Source organism: Oncorhynchus keta, chromosome 5 (assembly GCF_023373465.1).
Source record: "Oncorhynchus keta strain PuntledgeMale-10-30-2019 chromosome 5, Oket_V2, whole genome shotgun sequence".
NCBI lineage: Eukaryota > Metazoa > Chordata > Actinopteri > Salmoniformes > Salmonidae > Oncorhynchus > Oncorhynchus keta.
This window is the reverse complement of record NC_068425.1, coordinates 33,817,651-33,829,610: the sequence shown is the minus strand read 5'-3', so window position 1 is coordinate 33,829,610 and position 11,960 is coordinate 33,817,651. Positions and strand designations below refer to the sequence as shown.

Genomic DNA, 11,960 nt, shown 5'->3' with positions numbered 1-11,960 from the left:
CAAACTGTAATTATTTTTTATAATAAAGTATGTTAACCCTAACCCTTAATTTAATAATTTGGAAATAATGATTGAAAACTGAAATCTTATTTTCACTTTTGCTGTGTTTGACTGACAGCTAAGATAAGGCACCACATGTTGTAATTAAAACGTCAAGTCATAATTCTGTTGCTGCAGTTACCCCGAGGGTTGGCGGATTATTTGGAGATTGGGTTGATTCATCAATGGTTAGGTTTACTTATATTATAATATTATTGTTAAAATGGCTTTGCTCCTAAACATGCAGCTCAGTGAACCTTCCATTACTTATCCTACCATGCCCTTTCTCTACAAGCCGTTGACCTTTTGTCCAAAAGCAGAGCAAACAACATGTAAGTTTGCCTTACTCAATCACTGACCGTAAATCCCAACGAAGTGCCAGGATCGATTCCGGAGTCATTGTTAATCACACAACACACCACCACTTACCATGAATCAAAATGAATGCTGAAACTGATGTTTAACCCTTTCCTAAACCTTAACCCTTAACTTAACCACAATCTAAATGAATGCCGAAACTTAAGTTCAACCCTCTCCTAAACCTTAACCCTTAACTTAACCATGAATCAAAATGAATGCCGAAACTGATGTTTAACCCTTTCCTAAACCTTAACCCTTAACTTAACCACAATCTAAATGAATGCCGAAACTTAAGTTCAACCCTCTCCTAAACCTTAACCCTTAACTTAACCACAATCTAAATGAATGCCGAAACTGATGTTTAACCCTTTCCTAAACCTTAACCCTTAACTTAACCACAATCTAAATGAATGCCTAAACTTAAGTTCAACCCTATCCCAAAATATAACCCTAACATTAAACATTTGGATTTTTTTGCTTAAATTTAAGTTTTAGTTGAACTTTTGCTGTGTTTGACTGACAGCTAAGATAAGGCACCACATGTTGTAATTAAAACGTCAAGTCATAATTCTGTTGCTGCAGTTACCCCGAGGGTTGGCGGATTATTTGGAGATTGGGTTGATTGATCAATGGTTAGGTTTACTTATATTATAATATTATTGTTAAAATGAGAGGTTAGGGTCAGTCTGTTATATCTGGAGTATTTATCCTGTCTTATCCGGTGTCCTGTGTGAATTTAAATATGCTCTCTCTAATTCTCTCTTTCTCTCTTTTTCTATCTCTATCTCTCTTTCTTTCTTTCCCTCTTTTTCTCTCTCTCTCTCGGAGGACCTGTGCCCTAGGACCATGCCTCAGGACTACCTGGTGACTCCTTGCTGTCCCCAGTCTACCTGGTCCTGCTGCAGCTCCAGTCTCAACTGTTCTGCCTGCTGCTATGGAGCCCTGACCTGTTCACCGGACGTGCTACCTTATCCCAGACCTGCTGTTTTCAACTCTCTAGAGACAACAGGAGCGGTAGAGATACTCTGAATGATTGGCTATGAAAAGTCAACTGACAATTACTCCTGATGTGCTGACCTGTTGCACCCTCGACAACCACTGTGATTATTATTACTTGACCCTGCTGGTCATCTATGAACATTTGAACATCTTGGCCATGTTCTGTTATAATCTCCACCTGGCACAGCCAGAAGAGGACTGGCCACCCCTCATAGGCTGGTTCCTCTCTAGGTTTCTTCCTAGGTTTTGGCCTTTCTAGTGAGTTTTTCCTAGCCACTATGCGCCTACACCTGCATTGCTTGATATTTGAGGTTTTAGGCTGGGTTTCTGTACAACACTACGGGACATCAGCTGATGTAAGAAGGGTTTTATAAATACATTTGATTTGATTTCATTTGATGAAGTACCCGCAGCAATGTTCCAGCAACTAGTGGAAAGCCTTCCCAGAAGAGTGGAGGCTGTTATATAAGCAATGTTCCAGCAACTAGTGGAACGCCTTCCCAGAAGAGTGGAGGCTGTTATATAAGCAATGTTCCAGCAACTAGTGGAACGCCTTCCCAGAAGAGTGGAGGCTGTTATATAAGCAATGTTCCTGCAACTAGTGGAACGCCTTCCCAGAAGAGTGGAGGCTGTTACAACAGCAATGTTCCAAGCAACTAGTGGAACGCCTTCCCAGAAGAGTGGAGGCTGTTACAACAGCAATGTTCCAGCAACTAGTGGAACGCCTTCCCAGAAGAGTGGAGGCTGTTATATAAGCAATGTTCCAGCAACTAGTGGAACGCCTTCCCAGAAGAGTGGAGGCTGTTACAACAGCAATGTTCCAGCAACTAGTGGAACGCCTTCCCAGAAGAGTGGAGGCTGTTATAACAGCAATGTTCCAGCAACTAGTGGAACGCCTTCCCAGAAGAGTGGAGGCTGTTATAACAGCAATGTTCCAGCAACTAGTGGAACGCCTTCCCAGAAGAGTGGAGGCTGTTATAACAGCAATGTTCCAGCAACTAGTGGAACGCCTTCCCAGAAGAGTGGAGGCTGTTATAACAGCAATGTTCCTGCAACTAGTGGAACGCCTTCCCAGAAGAGTGGAGGCTGTTATAACAGCAATGTTCCAGCAACTAGTGGAACGCCTTCCCAGAAGAGTGGAGGCTGTTATAACAGCAATGTTCCAGCAACTAGTGGAACGCCTTCCCAGAAGAGTGGAGGCTGTTATATAAGCAATGTTCCAGCAACTAGTGGAACGCCTTCCCAGAAGAGTGGAGGCTGTTATATAAGCAATGTTCCAGCAACTAGTGGAACGCCTTCCCAGAAGAGTGGAGGCTGTTATATAAGCAATGTTCCAGCAACTAGTGGAACGCCTTCCCAGAAGAGTGGAGGCTGTTATATAAGCAATGTTCCAAGCAACTAGTGGAACGCCTTCCCAGAAGAGTGGATAACAGCAATGTTCCAAGCAACTAGTGGAACGCCTTCCCAGAAGAGTGGAGGCTGTTATATAAGCAATGTTCCAGCAACTAGTGGAACGCCTTCCCAGAAGAGTGGAGGCTGTTATATAAGCAATGTTCCAGCAACTAGTGGAACGCCTTCCCAGAAGAGTGGAGGCTGTTACAACAGCAATGTTCCTGCAACTAGTGGAACGCCTTCCCAGAAGAGTGGAGGCTGTTACATACAGCAATGTTCCAGCAACTAGTGGAACGCCTTCCCAGAAGAGTGGAGGCTGTTACAACAGCAATGTTCCTGCAACTAGTGGAACGCCTTCCCAGAAGAGTGGAGGCTGTTACAACAGCAATGTTCCTGCAACTAGTGGAACGCCTTCCCAGAAGAGTGGAGGCTGTTACAACAGCAATGTTCCTGCAACTAGTGGAACGCCTTCCCAGAAGAGTGGAGGCTGTTACAACAGCAATGTTCCAGCAACTAGTGGAACGCCTTCCCAGAAGAGTGGAGGCTGTTATATAAGCAATGTTCCAGCAACTAGTGGAACGCCTTCCCAGAAGAGTGGAGGCTGTTATAGCAGCAATATACAATAATAAAACTGAAAGACTTAAAAGTACCATAAGGAAAAGCAAAGCGAAAAAGGTTTTAAGATTTATTTTAAATATTTCCATTGGAAGCGACTCAATCCACCACATCAGCCAATGTAACACTTCTACATCTGCAGTGAAACGTGACCGAACGAGAGTGGTGTTTGACATAACAAAGATCGGTCTTCTCACAAAATTGTCTGTGGCGTCCAAACAGTTTGGCCTAAAAACTATTACAAACCCCTCTATGGAAAGATGGTGTTCTCCATTTTGCTCTTCAAACCCCATAAGCTTCTTTGGACTCGTCTGAAGCTGGTACATCCGATCTTCCACATTCTGTCTGTAGTGTCAGAACAGTTTGGCCTCCACACTATGACCCCTCTGTGTAAAGGTGTACACATACATGTCATTAGTTTTGCTCTAGAACGCCCACAGGCCTCACAAGACTCGTCTGAAGGTCCCCTGGTACCAGTTCAAAAATGTATGGAAGTATACAGTACCAGTTGTCTTGTCAGGACTTTTCATATCAAATCAGTTATCTAGGTTTAATTATTACCTGATTGAACTAATCATGTAAACATTAATTAACTAGGAAGTCGGGGCCCCATGGAAAATGTTGAAATTTACAGCGTCAGAATGGTATTAGTCTTGCTTTCAGCAAGCACATTAAATGTTTTATGATGAAGTAGGTAGGGAGATCACATGGAGGGGGGATGTTTGTTAAGTAAATATTTAAAGGCCAATAAACCCTCTTTTATTTGATTTAAAAAACGGTTACAGGGTTTGTTTATGAAGAAAATGAGTTTGGTGGCTATAAAGGGGTTGTCAAATGTGAGGCTGAAACTCAGCGTAGAGACACATCTCTTCACATTCACCTCAAGACCTGAACTTTTGCTTACCTTTGGAATTTCAGGTAGGTCTATAGATTATTATTTTAATAAAATGAGTAATCACTTATTAATATGCATTGTCATGAAACAGGAAGGGAGTAGGTCTCGAACCGTCAACCTTCTAGCCCGAAGTCCAGCAAGCTGTCGACTGTGCCCCAAAAGCATTCTCAAGCGGCAGAGTGGATATCCGCGCTTATAAACCCAGGGTCGTCACAGTATATGTATATAAAATAAATTGTACACAAGAGGGCATGTGACACCATTTTTTAGCAAGGCTATGCTGTGGTCATAGGTATGAGGTGAAGCCGAGTACAGTAGACCAGCACAGCTGTGCAAAACATTTGTATCGCATAACCTTGTGTGTACAATTGCTTTTCTACAATGGGTTACTTATTACATTAAATGAAATGTACGCAGATAACACAATCACTTCAAACTGAAGCTGGAGAGAGAGAGCAAACCAGCTGCATTTCATTTAGTTTGACCTGTTCTTCGGTGGAGATCGATTTTTTTTAAAACTATGTTGCAAAGGTCGGAGAGGCAGATAGCAACGTTTATTCAAATCAAGCAAAGCAAGTGTTAGGCTGAAAGCAAGACAAAATAACATCTAGATGCGTTTTTACAGTGAAGTTAAAGTTCCAATGCCGCTGTTTTCATCTCAATATCAAAATAATTTCTGGGTTACAATGAGGTACCTTTACTGTGCTTTCTGGGTTACAATGAGGTACCTTTACTGTGCTTTCTGGGTTACAATGAGGTCCCTTTACTGTGCTTTCTGGGTTACAATGAGGTACCTTTACTGTGCTTTCTGGGTTACAATGAGGTCCCTTTACTGTGCTTTCTGGGTTACAATGAGGTACCTTTACTGTGCTTTCTGGGTTACAATGAGGTACCTTTACTGTGCTTTCTGGGTTACAATGAGGTCCCTTTACTGTGCTTTCTGGGTTACAATGAGGTACCTTTACTGTGCTTTCTGGGTTACAATGAGGTACCTTTACTGTGCTTTCTGGGTTACAATGAGGTCCCTTTACTGTGCTTTCTGGGTTACAATGAGGTACCTTTACTGTGCTTTCTGGGTTACAATGAGGTCCCTTTACTTATAGGAGATAACTGAGGATGAATCAACAACATTGTAGTTACTCCACAATACTAACCTAAATGACAGAGTGAAAAGAAGGAATTTGGCAAAGAAATTACATTTATGTCCTGAATACAAAGCATTATATTTGGAGAAAATCCAACACAACACATCACTGAGTACCACGTTTCACATTTTCAAGCATGATGGTTGATGCATCATGTTATGGGTATGCTTGTCATTGGCAAGGACTAGACATTTTTGGGAGGATAAAAATAAACTGAATAGAGCTAAACACACTAGAGGAAAACCTGGTTCAGTCTGCTTTCCACCAGCAGACAATAACCTAAAATAAGGCCAAATATACACTGGAGTTACTTACCAAGATGACATTGAATGTTCCTGAGTGGCCGAGTCACAGTTTTGACTTAAATTGGCTTGAAAATCTATGGCATTACTTGAAAATGGCTGACTAGCAATGGTCAACACCCAATTTGACAGAGCTTGAAGAATTTAAAAAATAATAATCTGCTAATATTGTACAAGACTGCTGTAATCGATGCCAAAGGTGATTTAACACCCAGGGGTGTGAATACTTATGTAAATGAGATATTTCTGTATTGAATTTTCAATACATTTGCTAACATTTCTAAAGACATGTTTTCATTTTGTCATTATGGGGTAGGGTGAGAAGAAAAAAATATAGGCTGGGCTGATGGGACAGTGGATGTGCAATGGTTTCTCAGAATGAACAATAAAAAAGTAGCCTATTTTTGCGTCATAGGCCTAACCTTTGTAAACAACTTTTTTAGCACGGCTTAAAACGTACAGTATCTCAACCAATCACAAAGCTTGTTTTTACCAACCCTTTTTGGATATTAATATGTATACATCTGGAAAAGCTATTGAACTTTAACACTGTAAATATACATATATCTTTTTTCTTCTAATTTGCAGTCATGGCATCTTCAGCACTGCTGATACTCCTGTTATATGCAACCTCAATTGGCACCACTGTATCAATTGAAGACTTAGAATACTACACAAGAGAAAGAATTGAAAAATCTACTGAATTATTTGAAAAGAGTTTGGAAATTGTAAAAATAATAGTTGAGGCAAAGGATCCATCAGATTGGACTAGTGTACTTAAGAAAGTCTTAAAGTTCACGGCACGTTATGGCCCTGCCTTTGGTGGTTTTGCTGGTGCTGCTGTAAATTTTGCCCTGGCATTTGTCGGTCAAGATGACCCAGTGTTAGCTGAGGTGAAGACTCAGTTTGCAGAGGTTAACAGAAAGCTTGACTCAATCACTTTGCAAATCAACTCTCTGAAAACTGAAGTCCAGTGGGTAGCCTACACCAGTGTCTACTCTCAAGACGAGCTTAAGATCAGCAACTCCTGGGACATGTTCACGGATTTCTTGACGGAGAGCATGGCAGCCAAGGACAAGGACAAGAAGAGACAACTGGTGGAGAAGTATGTAACCGTTTACAACTTTAATTGTAGTTACTGCTTTAAAAATCAGTGACGGTATCCAACATTCTACCCTCTGTAACCACTGTGAATTTTGACCATTTCCCCAACAGGTTAGATGGTTCTAGAATTGAGGTGGCATTTGCCTACCTTGCATTTTCACCCATAACAAAAATAACTTGAGAAATGACTAATAGTTGCACATCATAAATGGTTTTGTTTATATTGAACTGTTGATCAATGATAAAACATAATGCAAGTCCTTTATACTGCAAAACGTTATGTTTATGCATTGTTTAAAATACACTACATAACCAAAAGTATGTGGACACCTGCTCATTAAACATCCCATTCCAAAACCATGGGCATTAATATGGAGTTGGTCCCCCTTTGCTGCTAGAAACAACCTCCACTCTTCTGGAAAGGCTTTCCACTAGATGTTGGAACATTGCTCTGGGTACTTGCCTCCATTCAGCCACAAGAGCATAAGTGAAGTCGGGCACTGATGTTGGGCACGGATGTTGGGCGATTAGGCCTGGCTCAGTCAGTGATTCAATTAATCCCAAAGGTGTTCGATGGGGTTGAGATCTGTGCTCTGTGCTCTGTGCTGGCCAGTCAAGTTCTTCCACACCGATCTCAACAAACCATATCTGTAGGGACCTCGCTTTGTGCATGGGGGCATTGTCCTCAATATATTTTGTCATGCAGAAACAGGAAAGGGCCTTTCCCAAACTGTTGCCACAAAGTTGAAAGCACAGAATAATCTAGAATATGATCGTATGCTGTAGTGTTAAGATTTCCCTATGCTGGAACTAAAGGGCCTAGCCCGAACCATGAAAAACAGCCCCAGACCATTATTCCTTCTCCACAAAACTTTACAGTTGGCACTACGCATTGGAGCAGGTAGCGTTCTCCTCACTTCCGCTAAAACTCAGATTTGTTCATTGACTGCAGAAAACACATTTCCACTGCTTCAGAGTCCAATGGCGGTGAGCTTTACACCACTCCGACCGACGCTTGGCATGGTGATCTCAGGCTTGTGTATGGCTGCTCAGCCATGGAAACCCATTTCATGAAGCTATTGTGTTGATGTTGCTTCCAGAGCCAATTTGGATCTCGGTAGTGAGTGTTGCAACCGAGGACAGATGATTTTTACACACTACGCGCTTCAGCACTCGGCGGTCCCATTCTGTGAGCTTGTGTGGCCTACCACTTGGCAGCTGAGACGTTTTTGCTCCTAGGCGTTTCCACTTAACAGCACTTACAGTTCACTGGGGCAGCACGAGCAGGGCAGAAATTTCACGAACTGACTTGGAAATCTGGTATACTATGACGGTGCAACATTGAAAGTATCTGAGCTCTCCAGTAAGGCAATTCTACTGCAAATGTTTGTATATGGAGATTGCATGGCTGTGTCCTCAATGTTATACACCTGTCAGCAACGGGTGTGGCTGAAATAGCTGAATCCACTCATTTAAAGCAAAGTCCACATACTTTTGTATGTATAGTGTACATACAGATGTGGTATCTTAATTTGATCCAGTTTGCTACAGATGGAAAATAATCCACCAGTAAAAGGAAATGTGAATAATTATGTGGATAATATTTCATTTATATTTTTGTAGAGGTTGATAGATTTTTCGTACCGGAAAATCAAGTCTGAAATGTCAAAGTGGAAATTACAAACTTAAGAAGCCCGTTAAAATCTCAAATACACTAAAAGTAAACTATTGCAGAAAAGTTAGCTTGCAAATTAAGACCCTACATCTGATCCTATCTATATATTATTTTGAATGCTAGAAAGTAAACTAAAGTATTTACTATATTGTACAGATTGATTCAAAACAAATAAGGCTATTAAATGACCTATCATTATTTTACAAATATGTAAGATTTATGTCATTGGTGATATCGCCTCCAAAATCACTCATTGCAAAGATATACAAGGACCTTGAGCATTCCTTCCATTGCCAAGCTGTTATCAGGGATGGGATGTATATTAAAGAAAATTATTAGGTAATTGCACCCTTTTAGCATTTGAGGATCCCATTAATAATTTGGTGTCTAAATAAAAAATGCAGTTGGTGTTACTCTAAATTTAAATTAAGGGAAATTACATTGTGAGCAGTTATTAATCAAATAGTTTCAGTATATCATTTTTTAATTTTTAATGTACTTAGATTTGAGCATCGGTGGCCTTCACTTAAGAAAATCCTTAATTACCTAAAATGTGTAATTGGTGTTACCATCATTGCCGTTGCTACTTCTATTTGCAGCACAGTGTCATCATAATGGGAAACACATTAAAACAGTTCATAAAGTGCCATATTAGTTGATGTAGATGGAAAGATGTACCCAAATACACTTACAAGATGTCATGCTCAAATGCCACTGCAATTCAAGAATGACATCACACAAAGTTTTTTCTTTCTTTCTTTGTTTCTTTGTTTCTTTGTTTGTTTCTTTGTTTGTTTCTTTCTTTCTTTTAAACTAAACTAAACTAACTTCCAACTGTTGAAATAACACACAAAGAAAAATTCCTAATAAGGTTTGTTGCCTGACAATGAAGTTTTGTGATTCTGATTCTGAGGTTCACCCAGTTCTATGAGAACACAGCAACTGAGAACAGCGTCACCAACTTCTACAAATACCTGACGGGAGACCAGCCTTCACTCTCCGAAAACCTCCTGGAGCTCACAGTGAACAAATTCAGTGGTGAAGTTGAAAAGGTGAAGACATACAGCACATATTTCAGAGGTCTGATGTGGAAGGGCCTGCAGCTGAATCTCGTCTATTACAAGCTGAAGGACTTCAACACAGAGGCCAAGGCCAAGCAGTCAATTATTCAGTTTTACAACGTTACCCAAGCTCACACACAAACATTGCTGAAATGCATTGAGAACTTTGAACAGTACATGAAGAATGATGTGGAAGTGATTGGCACATCCGAATCCTTAGAAATGAACCCACTAGCTACCAAAGTTAGAGAGTTTTTGAATAAAAAGTACTTCTGGTATGACTGGATAGTTGCTGTGTACAAAAAGGAAGATGCCAGTAGCCATGACATGTTACGTTATATCAAGATTCCTCTTGAGAAGGTCATTGTTGCTGTGAGCTTCTCAGAGAAAGGCAACCATTTTATTGGAAATACTATAAAAGAATATGCTTCTAACTGTGTGAAAAGCATAGAGTGCTCAAAGCCTGAAGTGCTGAACAAACTTCCTGAATGTTCATATAAATACAGCAGGTATGGTCCTTCTACATACAAGTTGGCTATGACTCAAATTGCAGCTATCCATATTTCAACAAAAAAAGATGGGTTTTCTGAAACTCCAGATGCGCTAATCAGAAATGACTGTCACTGGGGCTTCTTTTCAGTCTATGTAAAAAGTGATAACCAGATTAAACAACTTGACCCCTGCTCTGGCAACACTGACTGTGGAAATGGCCTATGCAAGAGAATACTAGACACCTCTTTGACAATTTGTGAATGCAATGAGGGCTTCTATGGTGAAAAGTGTGAGATCAATATTCAGGACGATGTGATGACCGTGAATGTAAATGTGGGTGAAGATGCCGAAGCATAACAGATGGCTGGTAGGGAGGATGTGTAATTGGCTGGAGCTAAATACATGTCATGGTTTCAAACACATCGTTTCTATTTCAGCTGTTATTGTGATTCATCCTCCCCTCACCTGCTTCCTGTGCAGAATGTGTCTTTCCTTCTCTGTTCCTGCAGGCTCTCGTTTTGTCTAATCTTGATTATTATCCAGTCGTATGATCCAGTGCTACAAGGAAAGACCTAGTTAAGCTGCAGCTGGCCCAGAACAGAGCTGTACATTTTGCTCTTAATTGTAATCAGAGGGATGATGATGGCTAATTTCCCGAGGTTGCAAAATTCTGGTAACTTCCCCAAAATTCCCAGGTTTTCCAGAAATACCTGAAGAAAAGCATGGGAAATCCAGCAAACCTGGGGATATTAAAAAAAATGGGAATTTTGGGAAAGTTGACAGAATTTTGTAATGGTGCCATTCTGCCAGAGAGTAGGACATTCATCTAACCATCATCATTTTCAGAATTCCGAAGTAAAAATATCCCCCAATTGAATCATACAAATCATGATCTAAGAAAATGTATATACATAATCTTTTTTTTTTAAGTGACTGCTATAAGCAACGCAAACGCAAATATTTCAGCCTCTATCCTATCACATTTTTTCCATTTATGTATATTTGTACAGGAATATATATACACAGATCATCATGTCTAAGATCATTGTTACATGTATCCAACATAAACCTTCAACACCCTGTTATGGATAGACGATGGTAAACCACTGTAATGCTTTTATGCTTGTGCTTCTGTAAAGCCATACTTCATTTTCTAATGCAATAAACATTGAATTCCGAAACCAACAGTATGTGTTTGTCTCTTTGCACCTGTACCATGATTACAGATTATTATAATGAGGATGAAAGACTATTGTGTTGATTTCACTTGATTTCGGGGGGTTGTTCTATATTATAAACAACATGGGAGATCTGGGAATGGAAGTACCATCCATCCCTACATGTCAAAAAGATGATCAAAATACATTGTCTGAAAGGAAACTGATCTTGGCTTCTTCATCATCATCATCACCATCATTATCACATCATCATCATCACCATCAGTAATATACATTTTTCTTTCTAAATTAGAGGGTTGGTAAACTTATTTTAGGACGTCACAAATGGTGCACTGAATTAGAGTTGACAGAACAAGATCAGAATAAGTACTACACTGTTTACATTCTGTACTGTTTTTCCTCTCACTAAACCCTTGCTTTGAGTCTGACTTTTCCTCTTATCTCATTAATAAGGAGAAGAACAGAAACACATTCTGAATAAAGGCTTTATTTGGTCCTGGGAAACCTTGATTCATCCTTCATGGCAAGGAGGAACTAGTCATGACTTATATTAGCAAAACGCTTACTTCCTCAGCTATCAGATACAAAAAACATACAAGATCATGTACATTTAAAAATATATATATATATTTCACCTTTATTTAACCAGGTAGGCTAGTTGAGAACAAGTTCTCATTTGCAACTGCGACCTGGTCAAGATAAA

The 11,960-nt window shown here is 40.1% G+C and overlaps 1 protein-coding gene across 32 annotated transcripts; it reads left to right on the top strand.

Moving 5' to 3' along the window:
- Nucleotides 1–3,107: 3,107 nt before the first annotated feature.
- LOC118374056 (uncharacterized) lies at nucleotides 3,108–11,264 on the top strand. Of its 32 annotated transcripts, none has more exons than XM_052519693.1 (4): nucleotides 4,346–5,057; nucleotides 5,256–5,321; nucleotides 5,355–6,852; nucleotides 9,440–11,264. In XM_052519693.1, exons 3-4 carry the CDS (start codon nucleotides 6,338–6,340, stop codon nucleotides 10,434–10,436), a joined length of 1,512 nt encoding a protein of 503 aa, XP_052375653.1. In that variant the 5' UTR covers nucleotides 4,346–5,057; nucleotides 5,256–5,321; nucleotides 5,355–6,337; the 3' UTR covers nucleotides 10,437–11,264. The 32 variants fall into 32 exon arrangements, with proteins under 32 accessions (XP_035616288.2, XP_052375653.1, XP_052375654.1 ...); XM_052519694.1 differs by having other exon boundaries at nucleotides 5,190–5,288; nucleotides 5,322–6,852; XM_052519692.1 differs by lacking the exon at nucleotides 5,256–5,321 and adding an exon at nucleotides 5,157–5,222.
- Nucleotides 11,265–11,960: the final 696 nt, after the last annotated feature.

Excerpts from the sequence above, each read along its gene's own strand:
- LOC118374056 (XM_035760395.2), top strand. The coding sequence starts at position 4,200 with ATGAAGAAAATGAGTTTGGTGGCTATAAAGGGGTTGTCAAATGTGAGG. Across the intron at positions 4,324-6,335 it reads GCTTACCTTTGGAATTTCAG|TCATGGCATCTTCAGCACTG; the intron begins GTAGGTCTATAG and ends TCTAATTTGCAG. Across the intron at positions 6,853-9,439 it reads AAGAGACAACTGGTGGAGAA|GTTCACCCAGTTCTATGAGA; the intron begins GTATGTAACCGT and ends TCTGATTCTGAG.